This window comes from Pseudophryne corroboree, chromosome 8 (assembly GCF_028390025.1).
Source record: "Pseudophryne corroboree isolate aPseCor3 chromosome 8, aPseCor3.hap2, whole genome shotgun sequence".
Lineage (NCBI taxonomy): Eukaryota > Metazoa > Chordata > Amphibia > Anura > Myobatrachidae > Pseudophryne > Pseudophryne corroboree.
Window position 1 is genome coordinate 203,674,167 of NC_086451.1, and position 21,132 is coordinate 203,695,298.

Below are 21,132 nucleotides of genomic sequence, written 5' to 3' on the forward strand. Positions count from 1 at the left end.
TGTCATTCCTGCGGAGAATTTGTCCTACCAGGATGATCCCATTCCATGTGATCAGGATAGCGCTGGTTTAGCACAGATACCAGCAAGGGAACCTGAGTGGCTTTCCTCTATCAAATCTTGGATTTCTCAGATTTCTGACAGGGTTGCAAGTAATGAATCTGCAACCCAGGTATTACAGAACTCTGTGGCAGTATGGCCTGTTTTTGGTATCTCTGGACGCTCCGCTATATACCCCCACAAACGTGTCACACAGGATGACACGGATACCAATTCTGACACCACAGACGTAGGAGATGTGTTGCGGGGGTCTGCATCTCTTGCAAAGGGGGTGCAATTGATGATAGCCTGTATCAGGGATGTGTTGAATATTAATGATACCACAACTGATCAGGTTGAGGAGGCTTTTTTCACTAAAAATAAAAAAAGCCTCGCTAACCTTCCCTGCGTCAAAGGAATTGAATGCTATATTTGAGAAAGCATGGAAAAACCCCGGAGAAAAAATTCCAGATCCCTAAAAGGGTCCAGGTGGCGTTTCCTTTCCCTGAGGAGGATAGGAAAAAATGGGAAAACTCGCCGATTGTTGACGCATCTGTGTCCACACTCTCAAAGAAGGTGGTTTTAACTGTTCCAGGATCTACCGCCTTAAAGGAGCCGGCTGATCGAAAGATAGATAACACACTTAAATCAATGTACACTGCTTCAGGGGCCATATTACGTCCCACTATTGCTAGTGCATGGATTGCAAAGGCTATAGTAATGTGGTCGGCTACCTTACTTGAGGATTTGGATACGATGGATAAGGATGATGTTGAATTATTTTTACGCAACATTCACGATTCAGCAGGTTTTATGGTAGAATCCATGAAAGACTTGGGTTCCATGGCTGCGGGAATCTCTTCCATGTCTGTTTCACCTCGACGGGGACTGTGGCTGCGCCAGTGGTCAGCCGACGCGGAATCCAGAGAGTGTGGAGTCCCTACCCTATACAGGTCAGGCTCTCTTTGGGGGAAGCTTTAGACGCGTGGATATCCACGGCTACAGCGGGTAAGTCTCCGTTTCTTCCCTCAGCTGCACCTGCTCCAAAGAAATCCTTCTCCATCAGCAACACAGTGCTTTCGGCCTAACAAGCCTGGAAAGGCCAGACCGTTCAATACCTTCTTTAGGGGAGGTCGAGTTAAGTCCAAGAAACCTGCCACTGCAGGTCCCCAGGAACAAAAGCCTGCTTCATGTACGCCAAAGGCCTCCGCATGACGGTGGACTGTGCGGCCTGGAGGTGGCGCCAGTGGGAGCGAACTCAGACAATTCAGTCACGTCTGGGTACCGTCCGGCCTGGATCCCTGGGTGATAGATATTGTATCCCAGGGATACAGGCTGGATTTTCAAAGTCTCCCTCATTGTTTTTTCAAATCAGGCTTGCCAGCTCTGCTGGCAGACAGCATTGTCCTACAAGAAGCTGTCCAGAAGTTGGTGGGAGCACAGGTCATTGTGCCAGTTCCTCCTCATTCGCAAACCACAGGTTACTATTCGAACCTTTTCATGGTACCGAAACCGGATGGTTCGGTCAGGCCCATTCTGAACCTAAAATCATTGAACCCCTTTCTAAAGGAGTTCAAGATGGAGTCTCTCAGGGCGGAGATATCAGGTATGGAAGAGGGGGAATTCCCGTTATCCCTGGATATCAAGGATGCGTACCTCCACATTCCGATCTGGCTGCCGCATCAGGCTTATCTCCGTTTCGCATTACTGGACTGTCATTTCCTGTTCCAGGCACTGCCATTCGGCCTCTCCACAGCACCAAGGTGATGGCAGAGATGGTGGTTCTCCTCCGCAAACAAGGGGTGAACATCATTCCATATCTGGACGATCTGCTGATTAAAGGCATCGTCCAAGGAGAAGCTACTGCAGTCCATTGTTCTCACAACCCGCCTCCTCAAAATCCACGGTTGGATTCTGAACCTTCCAAAGTCACATTTGGAACCAACCCAGAGGTTGTCCTTTCTGGGAATGATCCTAGACACACAAGTGTGTTTCTTCCGCAGTAAAAGGCGTTGGTGATGCAAGCTATGGTCCAGGATGTCCTGAAGCCAGTCCAGGTGTGGGTTCATAAATGCATTCGCCTGTTGGGAAAGATGGTGGCCTTTTGCCAGGCTCTCCAGTACGGGAGGTTCGACGATCGGGCCTTACAACTGGATCTTCTGGACAAGTGGTCAGGATCTCATCTCCACATGCACCAGAGAATAAGTCTGTCGCCGAAGGCCAGGATTTCACTCCTCTGGTGGCTCCAATTACCTCACATTCTGGAGCGCCGCAGGTTCGGGACTCAGGAATGGGTCCTTCTAACCACGGATGCGAGCCATCGGTGCTGGGGAGCAGTCACTCAAGCAGCAACATTCCAAGAAAGGGGGTAAAGTCTGGAAGCCGATCTGCCCATCGACATCCTGGAACTAAGAGCCGTCTACAACGGTCTTCTTCAGGCGGCCCATCTAAGAAATCGGGCCATTCAAGTGCAGTCGGACAATTTAACGACAGTAGCCCACATAAACCGACAGGGCGGAACGAAGAGCAGAGCTGCAATGTCGGAGGTGACAAGAATCATCCTCTGGGCAGAAAGACACGCGTTGGCCCTCTCAGCAATCTTCATTCCGGGAGTGGACAACTGGGAATCAGACTTCCTCAGCAGACACTATCTCCATCCAGGGGAGTGGGGTCTCCATCCGGAGGTGTTCAAGGAAATAATAGATCTTTGGGAGTTACCCCAAATAGACATGATGGCCTCTCGTCTCAGCAAGGAGCTCCGACACTATTGTTCCAGGTCGTGGGACCCACAAGCAGTGGCAGTGGATGCCCTGGTGTCTCCGTGGGTGTTCCAGTCAGTGTACGTGTTTCCACCACTTCCACTCATTCCAAGAGTTCTAAAGCTCGTAAGGAGGACAAGAGTTCAAGCGATCCTCATTGCTCCAGACTGGCCAAGGCGGGCTTGGTACGTGGACCTTCTGAATCTCTTGCAGGAAGAGCCGAGGCCTCTTACTCTTCGGGAGGACCTGCTGCAGCAAGGGCCGTTCGCATATCAAGACATACCGCGGCTACGTTTGACGGCATGGAAGTTGAGCGCCTGATACTAGCTCGGAAGCATTCAGAAGACGGTCATTCCTACCCTGATACAGGCTAGGAAAGGGGTAACGTCTAAACATTACCATCGTATTTGGAAGAAATATGTCTCTTGGTGTGAATCCAAGAAGTTTCCTACGGTGGAGTTTCAACTGGGACGTTTTCCACTCTTCCTGCAAGCAGGTGTGGATATGGGCCTGAGGTTGGGATCTGTGAAGGTCCAGATTTCGGTCCTATCCATTTTCTTCCAGAAACAATTGGCTGCCTTCCCTGAGGTTCAGATTTTTTTGAAGGGAGTTCTGCACATCCAACCTCCCTTTGGACCTTAACGTGGTGTTGCAGTTCCTCCAGTCGAATTAGTTTGAGCCTCTACAGGAGGTTGAGGTCAAATTTCTTACATGGAAGGCTGTCACTTTGTTGGCCTTAGCTTCTGCTAGACGTGTGTCCGAATTGGGGGCTTTATCCTGTAAATGCCCTTACTTGATCTTCCATGAAGATAGAGCTGAGCTCCGGAGACGTCCGCAGTTTCTTCCGAAGGTTGTGTCGGCATTTCATATCAACCAACCTATTGTGGTGCCAGGGGCTACTGACTCATTTACATCAAAGTCCTTGGATGTTGTAAGGGCTCTGAAGATATATGTGAAGAGAACTTCTCGTCACAGAAAATCGGACTCTGTTTGTCCTATATGATCCCAAGAAAATTGGGTGTCTTGCTTCTAAGCAGACCATCTCTCGCTGGATTAGGTTAACTATCCAGCACGCTTATTCTACGGCAGGATTGCCGTGTGCAAAATCTGTTAAGGCCCACTCTACTCCTAAGGTGGGGTCTTCCTGGGCGGCTGCCCGGGGTGTCTCGGCATTGTAACTTTGCCGAGCTACAACTTGGTCTGGGTTGAACACGTTTGCAAAGTTTTACAAATTCGATACTTTGACTGAACTTCAGATCATCAGAGGCCAATCAGTTTTGCAGGAGCCTCCGCGCTCTCCCTCCCGTTCTGGGAGCTTTGGTACATTCCCATGGTACTAGTGTGGACCCCAGCATCCTCTAGGACATAAGAGAAAATAGGATTTTGGTTACCTACCGGTAAATCCTTGCACCCGTTTTATGGTTCAGTACAGCTTGGTTTAGTTATGTACTGTATTGTTACTTGGTAAGTAATGTTTCAGCTGTTGCTGAGGTTTTCAAGCTAGTTAGCTTGATGTGCCTTGTATGTGTGAGCTGGTGTGAATCTCACCACTATCTGTCTTTAAATCCTTTTCTCGAAGATGTCCGTCTTCCCGGGCACAGTTTCTAGACTGAGTCTGGTAGGAGGGACATAGAGGGAGGAGCCAGCCCACACTCTCAAACTCTTAAAGTGCAAATGGCTCCTGGTGGACCAGTCTATACCCCATGGTACTAATGTGGACCCCAGCATCCTCTACGGACTACGAGAAAAGGATTTACCGGTAGGTAACCAAAATCCTATTTTTTTTCTGTTTATTTTCAGACAGTGCTGTTTGACAACAGCCTGTCTGCTTCGTGGGACTTAGGGAGGGAAACGGCACAACGTCCTCCGGGGTTAATAGCCCTGTTTCCCCCGGACAGGATGCTGAGCTCCTGAGGGTCCTATTCGCAATCCCCACCACGGCGAGCGTACAGGCCCGCAGCACGCCGCTATCCCTAACACAGCCAGAAGTAAGAAGAGTGGTGAGTAGGTGGCCGATGTCCTGGTTAACAGGTCACCTGCTGAAATGGCGGCATAAGGGTGTGGAGTGCAGTGCTGACAGGCAGGCTATGCTCCAGGGCTCAGGATGACATGCTGTGTGCGTGTGTTCCGCTATGAGGGGCGAGGTGAGCCACTACTTACATTACCCACACTGGCAAACTAGCTTACAGGGGTTCTAACCCATTGTTAAGCACCATGCATACCTCAGCCAGTATAAAAAAAATGGGAAGACCGTGCGCCATTACTGGGGCGGGGCTTCACTATGAGCGGTCCGCTCATAGTGAAGCCTCGCCCCATCAGCGCCATTTTCCCTCTGCAGCTCTACACAGACAGACTGGCAGGGAATTGCAGCCCCTCCACAAGGACTACAGCTTGGCTCAGCAGTACCAGGGGATCATAGCAAAGGGGGGGAGCAGTATTAGAATACTGAGCCTTTATTAAGAGGGCTTGGTTTACGACCCAGCTAACCTTATAATTAGCTATAGGGGCGCTGTGTGGCTGGCTCCATTATACTCTGTGTCTCCCTAGGGGGCTATGTGTTGATTAACTGTGCTTTTAACCTATTCATCCTGTATGTGTTTGTTCTTTTACATATTACTATGTCAAAGGAGTGTGTTTCATGCACAACAGAGTGTTTCTCTCAATCAGGAATCCCTACAGTGTGCTCAGGATAGTACACATTCTCAGGCTAGTGGGTCCGAACCAGTATGGTTGGACTCATTAAAAGGGATGATCTCAAATATTTCACATAAATTATGCCAGAATGAGAAAGAGACGCAATACTTAAGACAGTCTGTGGATGACCTGATGAATAGAGATTCAGTGGCCATTCCAGCGTCTCAGACCCCTACCATTTGTCCACAAAATCATACACTGGCCCAAATCATGCAGGCTGATACTGATGATGATGTATCAGACGTTGAGGAGGGTGAGGTGGACTCGGGAGATGGTCTCCGGAGGTGTGGATGCAGCTTTGTCACAGGGAATACAGGCCCTGATAGAAGCTATTAGAGATGTCCTGCACATTCCTGACAGAGGACGAGGAGGAATCTTATTTTAATGTAAAAAAGAAATCCTCTGCTACTTTCCCTGTATCTAAGGAATTCCTTATTTGCAGACTTGTTCTAATCCTGACAAGAAGTTTCAGATCCCTAAAAGGTTACTCGCATCTTTCCCTTTTCCTCAGGACCATATAAAAAAAATGGGAAAACCCACCGATTGTTGACGCATCAGTACCTAGATTATCACGTAAGACAGTTTTACCGGGCTCGGGGACAGCCTCCTTAAAAGATGCGGCAGACCGCAAGATTGAGACCACTCTCAAATCTCTGTAGACAGCTGCGGGGGTGACCCAGAGACCCACTATTGCTTGTGCTTGGATCACTAGGGCCATTGCAGAATGGTCAGGTAACCTAATTGAGGGGTTAGATTCCTTAACAAGAGGTGATATGATTTTACTCCTGCAATATAAACAGGACTCTGCAGATTTTATGGTGGAAGCCATAAAAGAAATTGGATTGCTGAATGCATGCTCCTTGGCCATGGCAGAGTTAGCACGCAGGGGCCTATGGCTGAGTCAGTGGACGGAGGATGCGGATTCCAGAAAGGGTGTGGAAAGCCTACCTTTCACAGATGAGGCCCTGTTTGGTGACGAACTGGATACGTGGTTATCCAAGGCTACAGCGGGTAAGTCTACATATCTTCCTTCCACAGCCCCACTAGCTAGGAAGACCTACTCTGCTCCGACTCTGCAGTCCTTTGAGACAGCAAAATTCAAACATACAGCCAAGGGTTCTTCTACAGCCTTCAAAGGCAATAGAGGTAAACCCAGAAAACAAGCAACTGCAAGTTCACAGGAACAGAACTCCGGTTCTGCTTCCTCAAAGCCTTCAGCATGACGGTGGACCCCTCTGCCTGGAAGACAGGCAGGTGGGAGCCCGATTAAGAGAGTTCAGTCACATATGGGCGACGTCATGCCAGGATCCCTGGGTCAAAGAGGTAATCGCCTAGGGGTACAGACGGGAGTTACAGGTACTCCCACCTCACAGATTCTTCAAGTCAGGCTTGCCAGCTTCTCAGGAGGCAAATATACATTTACAGGATGCAATTCAAAAACTGGTACAGACTCAGGTCATTGTTCCTGTTCCACCTCAGCTGCGCACCAAGGGTTATTATTCCAACCTGTTTGTGGTACCAAAACCGGAGGGTTCAGTGAGACCCATTTTAAACCTCAAGTAGTTGAACCCAAGGTAATGGCGGAGATGATGTTTCTCCTCCGCAAACGGTGAGTGAACATTATTCCGTACCTGGACGATCTGCGAATAAAAGCACCATCCATGGAGCGGTTATTGGACAACATTACCCTCTCAACTCGACTACTATGGGATCACGGGTGGGTTCTGAACCTACCAAAATCTCACCTGGAACCAACTCGGAGGCTTAAGTTCATGGGGATGATACTGGATACGGAGGTACAGAAGGTGTTCCTTTCATTGGAAAAGGCAGTTGTGATCCAGTGAGTGTGCGGGATGTTCTAAAACCAACCCGGATATCGGTGCATCTCTACATTCGCCTTCTGGGAAAGATGGTATCCACTTACGAGGCACTGCAGTACGGATGGTTTCATGCAAGACCCTTCCTGCTTGACCTGTTGAACAAATAGTTCGGATCGCATTTACACATGCACCAGAGGATTCATCTGTCGCCAAAAGCCAGGATTTCTCTTCTGTGGTAGCTCCAGACTTCTCACCTGACCGAGGGCCGAAGTTTCGGGATTCAAAATTGTATTCTGCTAACCACAGATGCAAGCCTCAGAGGTTGGGGAGCAGTCATCCAGGGGGCACTCTTCCAAGGAAAATGGTCAAATCAGGAAACCATTCTTCCAATCAAGATTCTGGAACTAAGGGCCATATACAACACCCTTCTGCAGGCAGCCCATCTTCTTTAAGATCAGTCAATCCAGGTTTAGTCGGACAATGTGACGGCAGTAACGTACATAAACCGACAGGGCGGAACGAAGAGCAGTGCAGCAATGTCGGAGTTAACACGGATTCTCCTCTGTACAGAAAGACACGCTGTGGTGTTGTCGGTGGTCTTTTTTTCCAGGAGTAGACAACTTGGAAGCAGACTTCCTCAGCAGACACAACCTCCACCCAGGAGAGTGGGGCCTTCACCCGGAGGTGTTCGGGTGCGTGACACATCGGTGGGAACTTCCACAAATCGACATGATGGCCTCTCGTCTCAACAAGGAACACAGGCGGTATTGTTCCAGGTTGAGAGACCCACAGGCAGTGGCGGTGGATGCTCTGGTGACTCCATGGGTTTACCAGATGGTGTATGTGTTTCCACCACTTCCATTGATCCCAAGATTTCTCAGAAGAATAAAAAGAGAAAAGTCTCAAGCAATTCTTATTGCCTCGAATTGTCCAAGAAGGGCTTGGTATGCAGATCTCCTAGACATGCTGCTGGAGGAACCGTGGCCTCTACCTCTTTGAGAGGATCTTCTTCAACAGGGGCTGTTCGTCTATCAAGACTTACCGTGGCTACGTTTGACGGCATGGTGGTTGAGCGTCAAATTTTAACCGGAAAGGCATTCCTGACAGGGTAATTCCTACCCTGATCCAAGCCAGAAAAGGGGTAACGTCTAAATATTGTCACCGGATTTGAAGGACGTATGTGTCTTGGTGTGGAAACAGGAAATTCCCTACAGTGGAAATTCATCTGGGTCGTTTTCTGCTTTTTCTGCAGTCAGGCGTGAATGTGGGCCTACGCCTGGGTTCCTTTTTAAAGGTCCAGATCTCGGCCTTGTCCATTTTTTTCCAAAGACAGTTGGCGTTCCTCCCTAAGGTTCAGACGTTCTTTAAAGGGGTTCTGCACATCCAGCTGCCCTTTGTGCCTCCCACGGCACCTTGGGATCTCAACGTGGTGTTGCAGTTTCTACAATCTGAATGGTTTGAGCCTTTACAGGAGGTTGATGTAAAGTTTCTTACGTGGAAGGTCCGTTACATTGCTGGCCTTGGCTTTGGCAATATGTGTGCCGGAATTGGGGTCATTGTCTCACAAGAGCCCCTATTTGATTTTTCATGAAGATAGAGCTGAACTCTGAACTCGTCAGCAGTTTCTTCCAAAGGTGGTGTCTGTGTTTCATATCAACCAGCCTATTGTGGTTCCGGTGCTTACTGACACCTCTTCCACTTCAAAGTCACTGGATGTTGTGCGGGCTTTGAAAATCCTATGTCAAACGGGCAGCTCGTCACAGAAAATCGGACTCGCTGTTTGTAGTCTATGATTCCAATAAAATTGGGTGTTCTGCTTCCAAGCAGTCTATTGCCCGCTGGATCAGGCTTACTATCCAGCATGCTTACTCTACGGCAGGTTTGCCGGTTCCTAGATCTGTACATGCCCACTCTACTAGGTCGGTGAGTTCTTACTGGGTGGCTGCCCGGAGTGTCTCGGCCTTACAACTCTGCTGAGCAGCTACTTGGTCTGGTTCGAACATGTTTGCTAAGTTCTACAAGTTCGATATTTTGGACTCTGAGGTCCTTCAGTTAGGTCAATCAGTTCTGCAGGACCCTCAGCACTCTTCCATCCGGCTTGGGAGATTTGGTACATCCCCCATGGTACTAATGTGGACCGCAATATCCTCTAGCACGTAAGAGAAAATAGGATTTTAATTACCTACCGGTAAATCCTTTTCTCGTAGTCTGTAGAGGATACTGGGCGTCCGTCTGGTGCTTCGTTTCTGCACTGTTACTTGGTTAAGTAATGTTGGTTCAGCTGTTGCTGTTCCCGTTTCATGTTTGGTTAGCATGGCTTTCCTCTTGTTGTGTGTGCTGGTTCGGAATCTCACCACTATCCTTACCTATCCTTCTCTCACGGTATGTCCGTCTCCTCGGGCACAGTTTCTAAACTGAGTCTGGTAGGAGGGGCATAGAGGGAGGAGCCAGTGCACACTTGATTTCTTAAAGTGCCCAAGGCTCCTAGTGGACCCGTCTATACCCCATGTTACTAATGTGGACCCCAGTGTCCTCTACGGACTACGAGAAAAGGATTTACCGGTAGGTAATTAAAATCCTATTTCTCTTACGTCCTAGAGGATGCTGGGGACTCCGTAAGGACCATGGGGTATAGACGGGCTCCGCAGGAGACATGGGCACTCTTAAAGACTTTAGATGGGTGTGCACTGGCTCCTCCCTCCATGCCCCTCCTCCAGACCTCCGTTAGTTAGATCCTGTGCCCAGAGGAGACTGGATGCACTGCAGGGGAGCTCTACTGAGTTTCTGTGAAAAGACTTGTTAGGTTTTTTATTTTCAGGGAGCACTGCTGGCAACAGGCTCCCTGCATCGTGGGACTGAGGGGAGAGAAGCAGACCTACTTAACTGATAGGCTCTGCTTCTTAGGCTACTGGACACCATTAGCTCCAGAGGGTCGGAACGCAGGTGTCATCCTCGCTGTTCGTCCCGGAGCCGCGCTGCCATCCTCCTCACAGAGCCGGAAGATAGAAGCCGGGTGAGTATAAAAAGAAAGAAGACTTCACAGGCGGCAGAAGACTTCAGATCTTCACTGAGGTACCGCTGCGCGCCATTGCTCCCACACATACACACACAGAAGGCACTGTACGGGTGCAGGGCGCAGGGGGGGGCGCCCTGGGCAGCAATATTAACCTCAAGGGACACTGGCTAATATATTAGATACTGCGGAGGCAGTATATTGAAACCCCCCCGCCAGTATAAAGAATTTGAGCGGGACCGAAGCCCGCCGTTGAGGGGGCGGAGCTTGATCCTCCAGCACTAACCAGCGCCATTTTTCTCCACAGCAAGCTGCAGAGAAGCTGCTCCCCGGACTCTCCCCTGCTGAGCAAGTACAGAGGGCAAAAAAGAGGGGGGGGGGGGGGACATTTAATTGGCGCAGTGAGTGTATTATTTATTCTATAAAAGAGCGCTGTACAGTCTGGGATTTTATTCCAGTGTCTAGTGGCGCTGGCATTCTCTCTCTCTGTCTCTCCAAAGGGCCTTATTGGGGGGCTGTCCCCATAATTGTATATCCCAGTGTGTGTGGGAGTGTCAGTACGTGTGTGTCGACATGTCTGAAGCGGAAGGCTCGTCTAAGGAGAAGGTAGAGCAGATGATTGTGGTTTCTCCGTCGGCGACGCCGACACCTGATTGGTTGGATATGTGGAATGTTTTAAATGCAAGTGTGTCTTTATTACATAAAAGATTGGACAAAGCAGAGTACAGAGAAAAAGCAGGGAGTCATTCCATGGATTTGACTGTGTCACAAAGCCCTTTGGGCTCTCATAAACGTCCCCTGTCCCAGGTAGCAGACACTGATACCGACACGGATTCTGACTCCAGTGTCGACTACGATGATGCGAAGTTACACCCAAGGGTGGCCAAAAGTATTCATATGATTATTGCAATAAAAGATGTTTTGCATATCACAGAGGACCCCTCGGTGCCTGACACGAGGGTATGCATGTTTAAGGAGAAGAAACCTGAGGTAACCTTTCCCCCATCTCATGAGCTGAACGCTTTATTTGAAAAAGCTTGGGAAACTCCGGACAAGAAACTGCAGATTCCCAAGAGAATTCTTATGGCGTATCCTTTCCCCGCACAGGACAGGTTACGGTGGGAATCCTCGCCCAGGGTGGACAAGGCTTTGACGCGCTTGTCCAAAAAGGTGGCGCTACCATCTCCAGACACGGCAGCCCTCAAGGATCCTGCTGATCGCAGACAGGAGACTACCTTAAAATCAATTTATACACATACGGGTGCCTTGCTCAGACCGGCAGCGTCGGCATGGGTTTGTAGCGCAATAGCAGCATGGGCAGATAACTTGTCATCTAACATTGACACCCTAGATAAGGATAGCATTTTATTGACCTTGGGTCATATTAAAGACGCAGCGTTATATATGAGAGACGTTGGGCTGTTGGGTTCAAGAGTCAATGCCATGGCAATTTCTGCTAGGTGAGCCCTGTGGACCCGCCAATGGACGGGTGATGCCGATTCAAAGAGACATATGGAAACTTTGCCTTACAAGGGTGAGGTTTTATTTGGGGAGGGCCTCGCGGACCTGGTTTCCACAGCTACCGCTGGTAAATCTTCTTTTTTGCCTTATGTTCCCCCACAGCAAAAGAATACTCCACAATGTCAGATGCAGTCCTTTCGGTCGCATAAGTCTAGAAGAGGTCGGGCTCTTCCTTCCTCACCAGAGGTAAGGGTAGAGGGAAAAGAATGCCTGCTGCGGCTTGTTCCCAGAAACAGAAGTCCTCCCCGGCTTCTACAAAATCCACTGCATGACGCTGGGGCTCCACTGCGGGAGTCCGCGCCGGTGGGGGCACGTCTTCGACTCTTCAGCCAGGTCTGGGTTCTGTCAGATTTGGATCCTTGGGCGTTAGAAATTGTATCCCAAGGCTACAAACTTGAATTCGAAGAAGTGCCTCCTCGCCGATTTTTCAAGTCTGCTTTGCCAGCTTCTCCCCCAGAGAGAAAAAATAAGATTTTACACTTACCGGTAAATCTATTTCTCGTAGTCAGTAGAGGATGCTGGGACTCCGTAAGGACCATGGGGAATAGATGGGCTCCGCAGGAGGCATGGGCACTTTAATAAAGACTTTGGACTCTGGGTGTGCACTGGCTCCTCCCTCTATGCCTCTCCTCCAGACCCCAGTTAGAGAAACTGTGCCCAGAGGAGATGGACCGTACGAGGAAAGGATTTTTGGGAATCCCAGGGCAAGATTCATACCAGCCACACCAATCACACCGTATAACTTGTGATAACTACCCAGTTAATAGTATGAACAACAACATAGTCTCGGTCTAAGCCGATGAAACTATAACATAACCCTTATGTAAGCAATAACTATATACATGTCTTGCAGAAGAAGTCCGCACTTGGGACAGGCGCCCAGCATCCTCTACGGACTACGAGAAATAGATTTACCGGTAAGTGTAAAATCTTATTTTCTCTAACGTCATAGAGGATGCTGGGACTCCATAAGGACCATGGGGATTATACCAAAGCTCCCAAACGGGCGGGAGAGTGCGGATGACTCTGCAGCACCGATTGAGCAAACAGGAGGTCCTCCTCAGCCAGGGTATCAAATTTATAGAACTTTGCAAAGGTGTTTGACCCCGACCAAGTAGCTGCTCGGCACAACTGTAATGCCGAGACCCCTCTGGCAGCCGCCCAAGACGAGCCCACGTTCCTAGTGGAATGGGCCTTAACCGATTTAGGCAATGGCAATCCTGTTGAGAATGCGCCTGCTGAATCGTGTTACAGATCCAGCGAGCAATAGTCTGCTTTGAAGCAGGCGCGCCAACTTTGTTGGCTGCATACAGAACAAACAGCGCTTCAGTTTTCCTAACCTTCGCTGTTCTGGCCACATAAATCTTCAAAGCCCTGACCACATCAAGGGACTCTGAATCCTCCAAGTCCCGTGTAGCCACAGGCACGACAATAGGTTGATTCATATGAAAAGAAGAGACCACTTTAGGCAGAAATTGAGGATGAGTCCTCAATTCTGCCCTATCCATGTGGAAAACCAGATAGGGGCTTTTATGTGACAAAGCCGCTAATTCCGAAACACGCCTCGCAGAAGCCAAGGCCAACAACATGACCACTTTCCAAGTGAGATATTTCAACTCCACTGTTGTGAGTGGTTCAAACCAAGGTGACTTGAGGAAACTTAATACCACATTAAGATCCCACGGCGCCACCGGAGGTACAAAAGGAGGTTGAATATGCAGCACCCCCTTCACTAATGTCTGTACTTCAGGAAAAGAAGCCAATTCCTTTTGAAAGAAAATGGATAAGGCAGAAATTTGGACCTTTATGGACCCTAATTTTAGGCCCAAAGTCACTCCTGTTTGTAGGAAGTAAAGCAGACGACCCAAATGGAACTCCTCCGTAGGAGCAGTCCTGGCCTCACATCAAGAAACATATTTTCGCCATATACGGTGATGATGTTTCAATGTCACGTCCTTCCTAGCCTTGATCAGGGAATACCTTTTTTCGCTAGGATCCGGCGTTCAACCGCCATGCCGTCAAACGCTGCCGCGGTAAGTCTTGGAACAGACAGGGCCTCTGCTGCAGCAGGTCCTGTCTTAGAGGAAGAGGCCACGGATCTACTGTGAGCAACTCTTGCAGATCCGGATACCAATTCCTTCGTAGCCAATCTGGAACAATGAAGATTGTTCTTACTCTTCTTAGTCTTATTATTCTCAACACCTTGGGTATGAGAGGTAGAGGAGGGAACACATAGACCGATCTGAACACCCAAGGTGTCACTATAGCGTCCACCGCTACCGCCTGAGGGTCTATTGAGCAATACCGCTGTAGCTTTTTGTTGAGACGGGACGCCATCATGTCTATCTGAGGCAGTCCCCACCGACCCACGATCTGTGCGAAGACTTCTTGATGAAGACCCCACTCTCCCGGATGCAGGTCGTGCCTGCTGAGGAAGTCCGCTTCCCAGTTGTCCACCCCCGGGATGAATACAGCTGATAGGGCGCTTACATGGCCTTCCGCCCAGCGAAGAATCTTGGTCGCTTCTGCCATGGCCGCTCTGCTCCTTGTGCCGCCTTGGCGGTTTACATGAGCCACTGCTGTGACATTGTCTTACTGAATCAGAACCGGTTTGTTCTGAAGCAATGCCTCCGCCTGGCGTAGGGCGTTGTATATGGCCCTCAACTCCAGAACGTTGATGTGGAGACAAGTCTCTAGATTCGACCAGAGACCTTGGAAATTTCTTCCCAGTGTGACTGCTCCCCAACCTCGGAGGCTTGCGTCCGTGGTCACCAGGATCCAGTCCTGAATTCCGAGCCTGCGGCCTTCTAGGAGGTGAGCACTGTGCAGCCACCACAGGAGAGATACCTTGGCTCTGGGAGACAGGGTGATCCTCTGATGCATTTGTAAATGGGACTCTGACCATTTGTCCAGTAGATCCCATTGAAAGGTCCTCGCATGGAACCTTCCGAAGGGGATGGCCTCGTACGATGCCACCATCTTACCCAGGACACGCGTGCAGTGATGCACTGAAACCTTTTTTTAGCTTTAATAGGTTCCTGACCAGGGCTATGAGCTCCTGAGCCTTTTCCATCGGAAGAAAAACCTTTTTCTGGTCTGTGTCTAGAATCCGACCCAGAAATGTCAGGTGCGTTGTAGGGACTAGCTGGGACTTCGGTATATTGAGAATCCAGCCGTGCCCCTGTACCATCCTCACCGACAGCGACACGCTGTCCAGCAACTTCTCCCGAGATCTCGCCTTTATGAGGAGATCGTCCAAGTTTGGGATAATTGTGACACCCTGATTGCGCAGGAGCACCATCATTTCCGCCATTACCTTGGTGAAAATTCTCGGGGCCGTGGAAAGCCCAAACGGCAACGTCTGAAATTGGTAATGACAGTCCTGTACTGCAAATCTAAGGAACGCCTGGTGAGGATGGAAAATCGGAACATGAAGGTATGCATCCTTTATGTCCAGGGACACCATCCAATCCCCCCCCTCCAGGCTGGCGATGACCGCTCTGAGCGATTCCATCTTGAACTTGAACTTTTTCAAGTACAAGTTTAGGGATTTTAGATTCAAAATGGGCCTGACCGAACCGTCCGGTTTCGGGACCACAAACGGTTGAGTAATACCCCTTTCCTTGCTGGAGAAGAGGAACTTTGACTATCACCTGTTGAAGATACAATTTTTGAATTGCAGTCAACACTAACTCCCTCTCTGACGGGGAAGCTGGCAGAGCCGATTTGAAAAACCGTCGAGGAGGCACGTCTTCGAATTCCAGCCTGTATCCCTGAGAAACAATCTCTATAGCCCAGGGATCCACCTGTGAGTGAACCCAGACCTGGCTGAAAAATCGAAGACGTGCCCCCACTTGAGATGACTCCCCCCTGGGAAGCCCCAGCGTCATGCGGTGGACTTTGCAGATGTAGGGGAGGACTTCTGCTCCTGGGAACTAGCTGCATGCAGCTTTTCCCTTGCCTTTTCCTCTGGCAAGAATGGACGATGCCCGTAGCTTCTTGCTTCTATTGGAACGAAAGGACTGCATTTGATAATGAGGTGCCTTTTTAGTATGCTGCGGGGGGGACATAAGGTAAGAAATTCGATTTACCGGCCGTAGCAGTAGAGACAAGGTCCGAGAGGCCTTCTCCAAACAACTCCTCCCCCTTGTAAGGCAACGACTCCATATGCCGCTTAGAGTCAGCATCCCCCGTCCACTGTCTGGTCCACAGGAGTCGCTTAGCAGAAATAGACATAGCATTTATTCTGGAGCTTAGTAAACAAATGTCTCTTTGAGCATCCCTCATATATAAAGCAACATCTTTGATATGCTCTAGGGTCATTAGAATGGTATCCTCATCTAGGGTGTCAAGTTCCGTAGAAAAGTAATCTGTCCATGCTGCGATAGCACTACACACCCAGGCCGATGCCATAGCCGGTCTAACGATAGTACCGGAATGTGTGTAAATGTGCTTCATGGTAACCTCCTGCTTACGATCAGCAGGATCCTTGAGGGAAGCTGTATCCTGAGAAGGCAGTGCCACCTTCTTGGGTAAGCGTGTCAGCGCCTTGTCTACCTTCGGCGAAGATTCCCATCGTATCCTGTCCTTTTGTGGAAAGGGATACGCCATAAGAATCCTTTTGGGAACTTGTGGTCTCCTATCTGGAGATTCCCAAGCCTTTTCGCACAAGTCGCTTAGTTCAAATGAGGACGGAAAAGTGACCTCAGGCTTTTTCCCTTTATACATGTGTACCCTCGTGTTCCTCAGTGATATGCAAAACCTCTTTAATGGCAATAATCATGTAACGAATACCTTTCGCCACCTTTGGCTGTAATTTTGCATCCTCATAGTCGACACTAGAGTCAGTATCTGTGTCGGTATCTGTGTCCGTGATCTGGGATATGGTGAGTTTTTGAGACCCCGAAGGTCCTGGTGCCACAGGGACAGGCATGGTCTGACTACCTGACTGATCCTAGCTTCAGCCTTGTCTAATCGTTTATGCAGTAAATTTACATTTGCATTCAAGACATTCCACATATCCACCCAGTCCGGTGTCTGCGTTGCCGACGGCGACCTGACCATCATGCACTCCCCCTCCTCCTTAGGTGAGCCTTCCTCGTCAAACATGTCGACACACACGTACCGACACACTTCACACACACAGGGAATCTCTTTTCTGAAGACAGGTTCCCCCTGAGGCCCCTTGGAGAGACAGAGAGAGAGTATGCCAGCACACACGCCAGCGCTATATAACCCTGGAGAAAAACACAGAATGTTTACCCAGTAGCGCTGCTTAATGTATAAATGCCAATAATGTGCCCCCCCTCTACTTTAAAACCCCCTTTCACCGTGTGTCAAGCAGGGGAGAGTCCGGGGAGCTTCCTCTCAGCGGTGCTGTGGAGAGAAAATGGCGCTGGTGAGTGCTGAGGGAGAAGCCCCGCCCCCTCGGCGGCGGGCTTCTGTCCCGCTCAAACTTACTAAAAAATGGCGGGGGCTCTTTTATATACATATACAGTGCCCACCTGTACATGTATATAGACTTTTGCCATAGGAGAGGTGTTTTATTGCTGCCCAGGGCGCCCCCCCTGCGCCCTGCACCCTTACAGTGACCGGTGTGTGTGAGGTGAATGGGAGCAATGACGCACAGCTGCAGTGCTGTGCGTTACCTCAGTGAAGCACCGAAGGCTTCTGCCGCCTGAGACGTCTTCTGTCTTTGTTTCTTCTGGCTCTGTGAGGAGAACGGCGGCGCGGCTCTGGGGTGAACGCCCAGGAAGAACCTGTGTTCACTCCCTCTGGAGCTAATGGTGTCCAGTAGCCGAGGAAGCAGAGCCTATCATTTAAGTAGGTCTGCTCCTCTCTCCTCAGTCCCTCGATGCAGGGAGCCTGTTGCCAGCAGTGCTCCCTGAAAAAGAGAAAAAATCCTAACAAAAATGCTTTCTAAGCAGGAAACTCAGGAGAGCTCCCTGCAGTGCACCCATTCTCCTCTGGGCACAGTCTAAAACTGGGGTCTGGAGGAGGGGCATAGAGGGAGGAGCCAGTGCACACCCAGAGTCCAAAGTCTTAAAGTGCTCATGCCTCCTGCGGAGCCCGTCTATTCCCCATGGTCCTTACGGAGTCCCAGCATCCTCTAGGACGTTAGAGAAATAGTTTTAGCTGCAATACAAAAACACTGGCGACAGCAGGTGATTATCAAGGTTCCCCTAATACAACAGGGGAAAGGGTACTATTCAACCCTATTTGTGGTCCCGAAACCGGATGGCTCGGTCAGATCCATTCTGAATCTAAAATCCCTAAACCTGTATCTAAAGAGGTTCAAATTCAAGATGGAATCTCTCCAGGCAGTGATCTCCAGCCTGGAATGGCGGGATTTTATGGTATCACTAAACATAAAGGATGCATACCTTCATGTCCCCATTTATCCTCCTCATCAGGCGTACCTGAGATTCGCTGTACAGGACTGTCATTACCAGTTTCAGACTTTGCCGTTTGGGCTGTCCACGGCCCCGAGGATTTTCACCAAGGTAATGGCGGAAATGATGGTATCCCATGCCTGGACGATGTCCTGGTAAAATCGAGATCGAGAGATCAGTTGCTGAAAAGCGTGTTACTCTCCCTGAGAGTGCTGCAGCAACACGGCTGGATCCTAAATCTGCCAAAGTTGCAGTTGATTCCAACGACTCGGCTATCATTTTTAGGCATGATTCTGGACACGGAAAAGAAGAGGGTTTTTCTCCCAACGGAAAAAGCACAGGAATTCCAGAGCATGGTCAGAGACCTGTTAAAGCCAAAAAGAGTGTCCGTTCATCAATGCACTCGAGTACTGGGAAAGATGGTGGCGGCCTACGAGGCCATCCCCTTCGGCAGGTTCCATGCAAGGACATTTCAGTGGGACCTTCTGGACAAGTGGTCGGGGTCCCATCTACAAATACATCAGAAAATAAGCCTGTTTCCCGGGGCCAGGGTGTCTCTCCTGTGGTGGCTGTGGAGTGCTCACCTTCTAGAGGGTCGCAGGTTAGGCTTTCAAGACTGGGTTCTGGTAACCACGGACGCGAGCTTCCGAGGATGGGGAGCAGTCACACAAGGAAGAAATTTTCAGGGACTGTGGTCAAGCCAGGAGGATTGTCTACACATCAACGTGCTGGAATTAAGGGCCATATACAACGGCCTACGACAAACGGAGAATATTCTTTGCGACCTACCTGTTCTGATTCAATCGGACAACGTCACTGCAGTGGCTCATGTAAACCGCCAAGGCGGGACAAGGAGCAGAGTGGCAATGGCGGAAGCCCCCAGGATTCTTCGCTGGGCGGAAAATCACGTAAGCGCGCTGTCAGCAGTCTTCATTCCGGGAGTGGACAACTGGGAAGCAGACTTCCTCAGCAGACACAATCTCCATCCAGGAGAGTGGGGTCTTCATCAAGAAGTTTTTGCAGAGATAACAAGTCGTTGGGGGCTTCCTCAAATAGACATGATGGCGTCACGCCTGAACAAGAAACTTCGGAGGTATTGTTCCAGGTCAAGGGACCCTCAGGCTGTAGCGGTAGACGCCCTGGTGACACCGTGGGTGTTTCTGTCGGTGTATGTCTTCCCTCCTCTTCCACTCATCTCAAAAATACTGAGAATCATGAGACAAAAAAGAGTGCAGACAATACTCATTGTTCCGGATTGGCCTCGAAGGGCCTGGTATTCTGATCCTCAGGAAATGCTCACAGAAGAGCCTCTTCCTCCCAGGGAGGACCTGTTGCAGCAGGGGCCCTGCGTGTTCCAAGACTTACCGCGGTTACGTTTGACGGCATGGCGGTTGAACGCCAAATCCTAGCTAGGAAAGGTATTCCGGGGGAAGTCATCCCTACTCTGATAAAAGCTAGGAAGGAGGTAACGGCGAAACATTATCACCGTATCTGGAGGAAATAATCTTGGTATGAAGCCAAGAATGCTCCTACGGAAGATTTCCACCTGGGCCGTTTTCTCCACTTTCTGCAGACAGAAGTGGATATGGGCCTAAAGTTAGGCTCCATTAAGGTGCAGATTTCGGCCCTGTCAATATTCTTTCAGAAGGAATTGGCTTCTCTCCCAGAAGTCCAGCCTCCTTTTGTGCCCCCAGTGACGCCATGGGACCTTAACGTGGTGTTACAGTTCCTTAAGTCCCACTGGTTTGTCCTGTATGCAGCCAACAAGGTTGGCGCTCCTGCTTCTAAGCAGACTATTGCCCGCTGGATCTGTAACACGATTCAGCAGGCTCATTCTATGGCTGGATTGCCGTTACCAAATTCGGTAAAGGCCCATTCCATTAGGAAGGTGGGCTCTTCTTGGGCGGCTGCCCGAGGTGTCTCTGCATTACAACTTTGCCGAACAGCTACTTGGTCGGGTTCAAACACTTTTGCAAAATTCGACAAGTTTGATACCCTGGCTGATGAGGACCTCATGTTTGCTCAATCGGTGCTACAGAGTCATCCGCACTCTCCCGCCCGGTCTGGAGCTTTGGTATAATCCCCATGGTCCTTACGGAGTCCCCAGCATCCTCTAGGACGTAAGAGAAAATAAGATTTTAAACCTACCGGTAAATCTTTTTCTCCTAGACCGTAGAGGATGCTGGGCGCCCCTCCCAGTGCGGACTAAATTCTGCAAGACTTGTATATAGTTATTGCTTACATAAGGGTTATGTTACAGTTTTGATCAGTCTCTGGCTGATGCTGTTTTGTTTCATACTGTTAACTGGTTAGTAGATTCCATGTTGTACGGTGTGGATGGTGTGGGCTGGTATGTATCTTGCCCTTAGATTAACAAAAATCCTTTCCTCGTAATGTCCGTCTCCTCTGGGCACAGTTCTTTAACTGAATTCTGGAGGAGGGGCATAGAGAGAGGAGCCAGTGCACACCCATTCTAAGGTTCTTTATGGTGCCCATGTCTCCTGTGGAGCCCATCTATACCCCATGGTCCTTACGGAGTCCCCAGCATCCTCTACGGACTAGGAGAAAAAGATTTACCGGAAGGTTTAAAATCTTATTTTTTTTACAGTGTTGTCAATTCTAGTTTAGGGATATGTGGTTTCTGTGGATTTGGCTTCTTGACAGTTTTTCCTATAAATTTAATTTGTAAATATGTCGATTGGAGAATTAATCTGTTAGAAAACAAGAAAGGTTTGTGTGTGTCTATTAGCAGGTCAGGAAGGGAGTGGGCTGTTTTTAAAAATAGATTTTTCATATCTGTTAAGTGGGTGGGTATCAAAGATTCTAGCTAACTATCAGCTGGCAATGCACCACAAAGAGAGATCACATGCAATGTTATGTACAAAGTAAAATATCTA

The 21,132-nt window shown here is 49.4% G+C and overlaps 1 protein-coding gene across 2 annotated transcripts in view; it reads left to right on the forward strand.

The window, feature by feature from the left end:
- Positions 1-21,132, forward strand: part of MSN (moesin) — a 477,122-nt gene that overhangs the window by 55,116 nt on the left and 400,874 nt on the right. Inside the window, exon 1 of one of the 2 annotated variants that reach the window (XM_063937061.1) lies at positions 11,951-12,029. The exons of the other annotated variant lie outside the window; for it this stretch is intronic. Coding sequence (XP_063793131.1) covers positions 11,970-12,029 — 60 coding nt within the window. The 5' untranslated portion in view covers positions 11,951-11,969. Of the gene's footprint in view, positions 1-11,950; positions 12,030-21,132 lie in introns of those variants that run through there. 2 annotated transcript variants of the gene reach the window in all.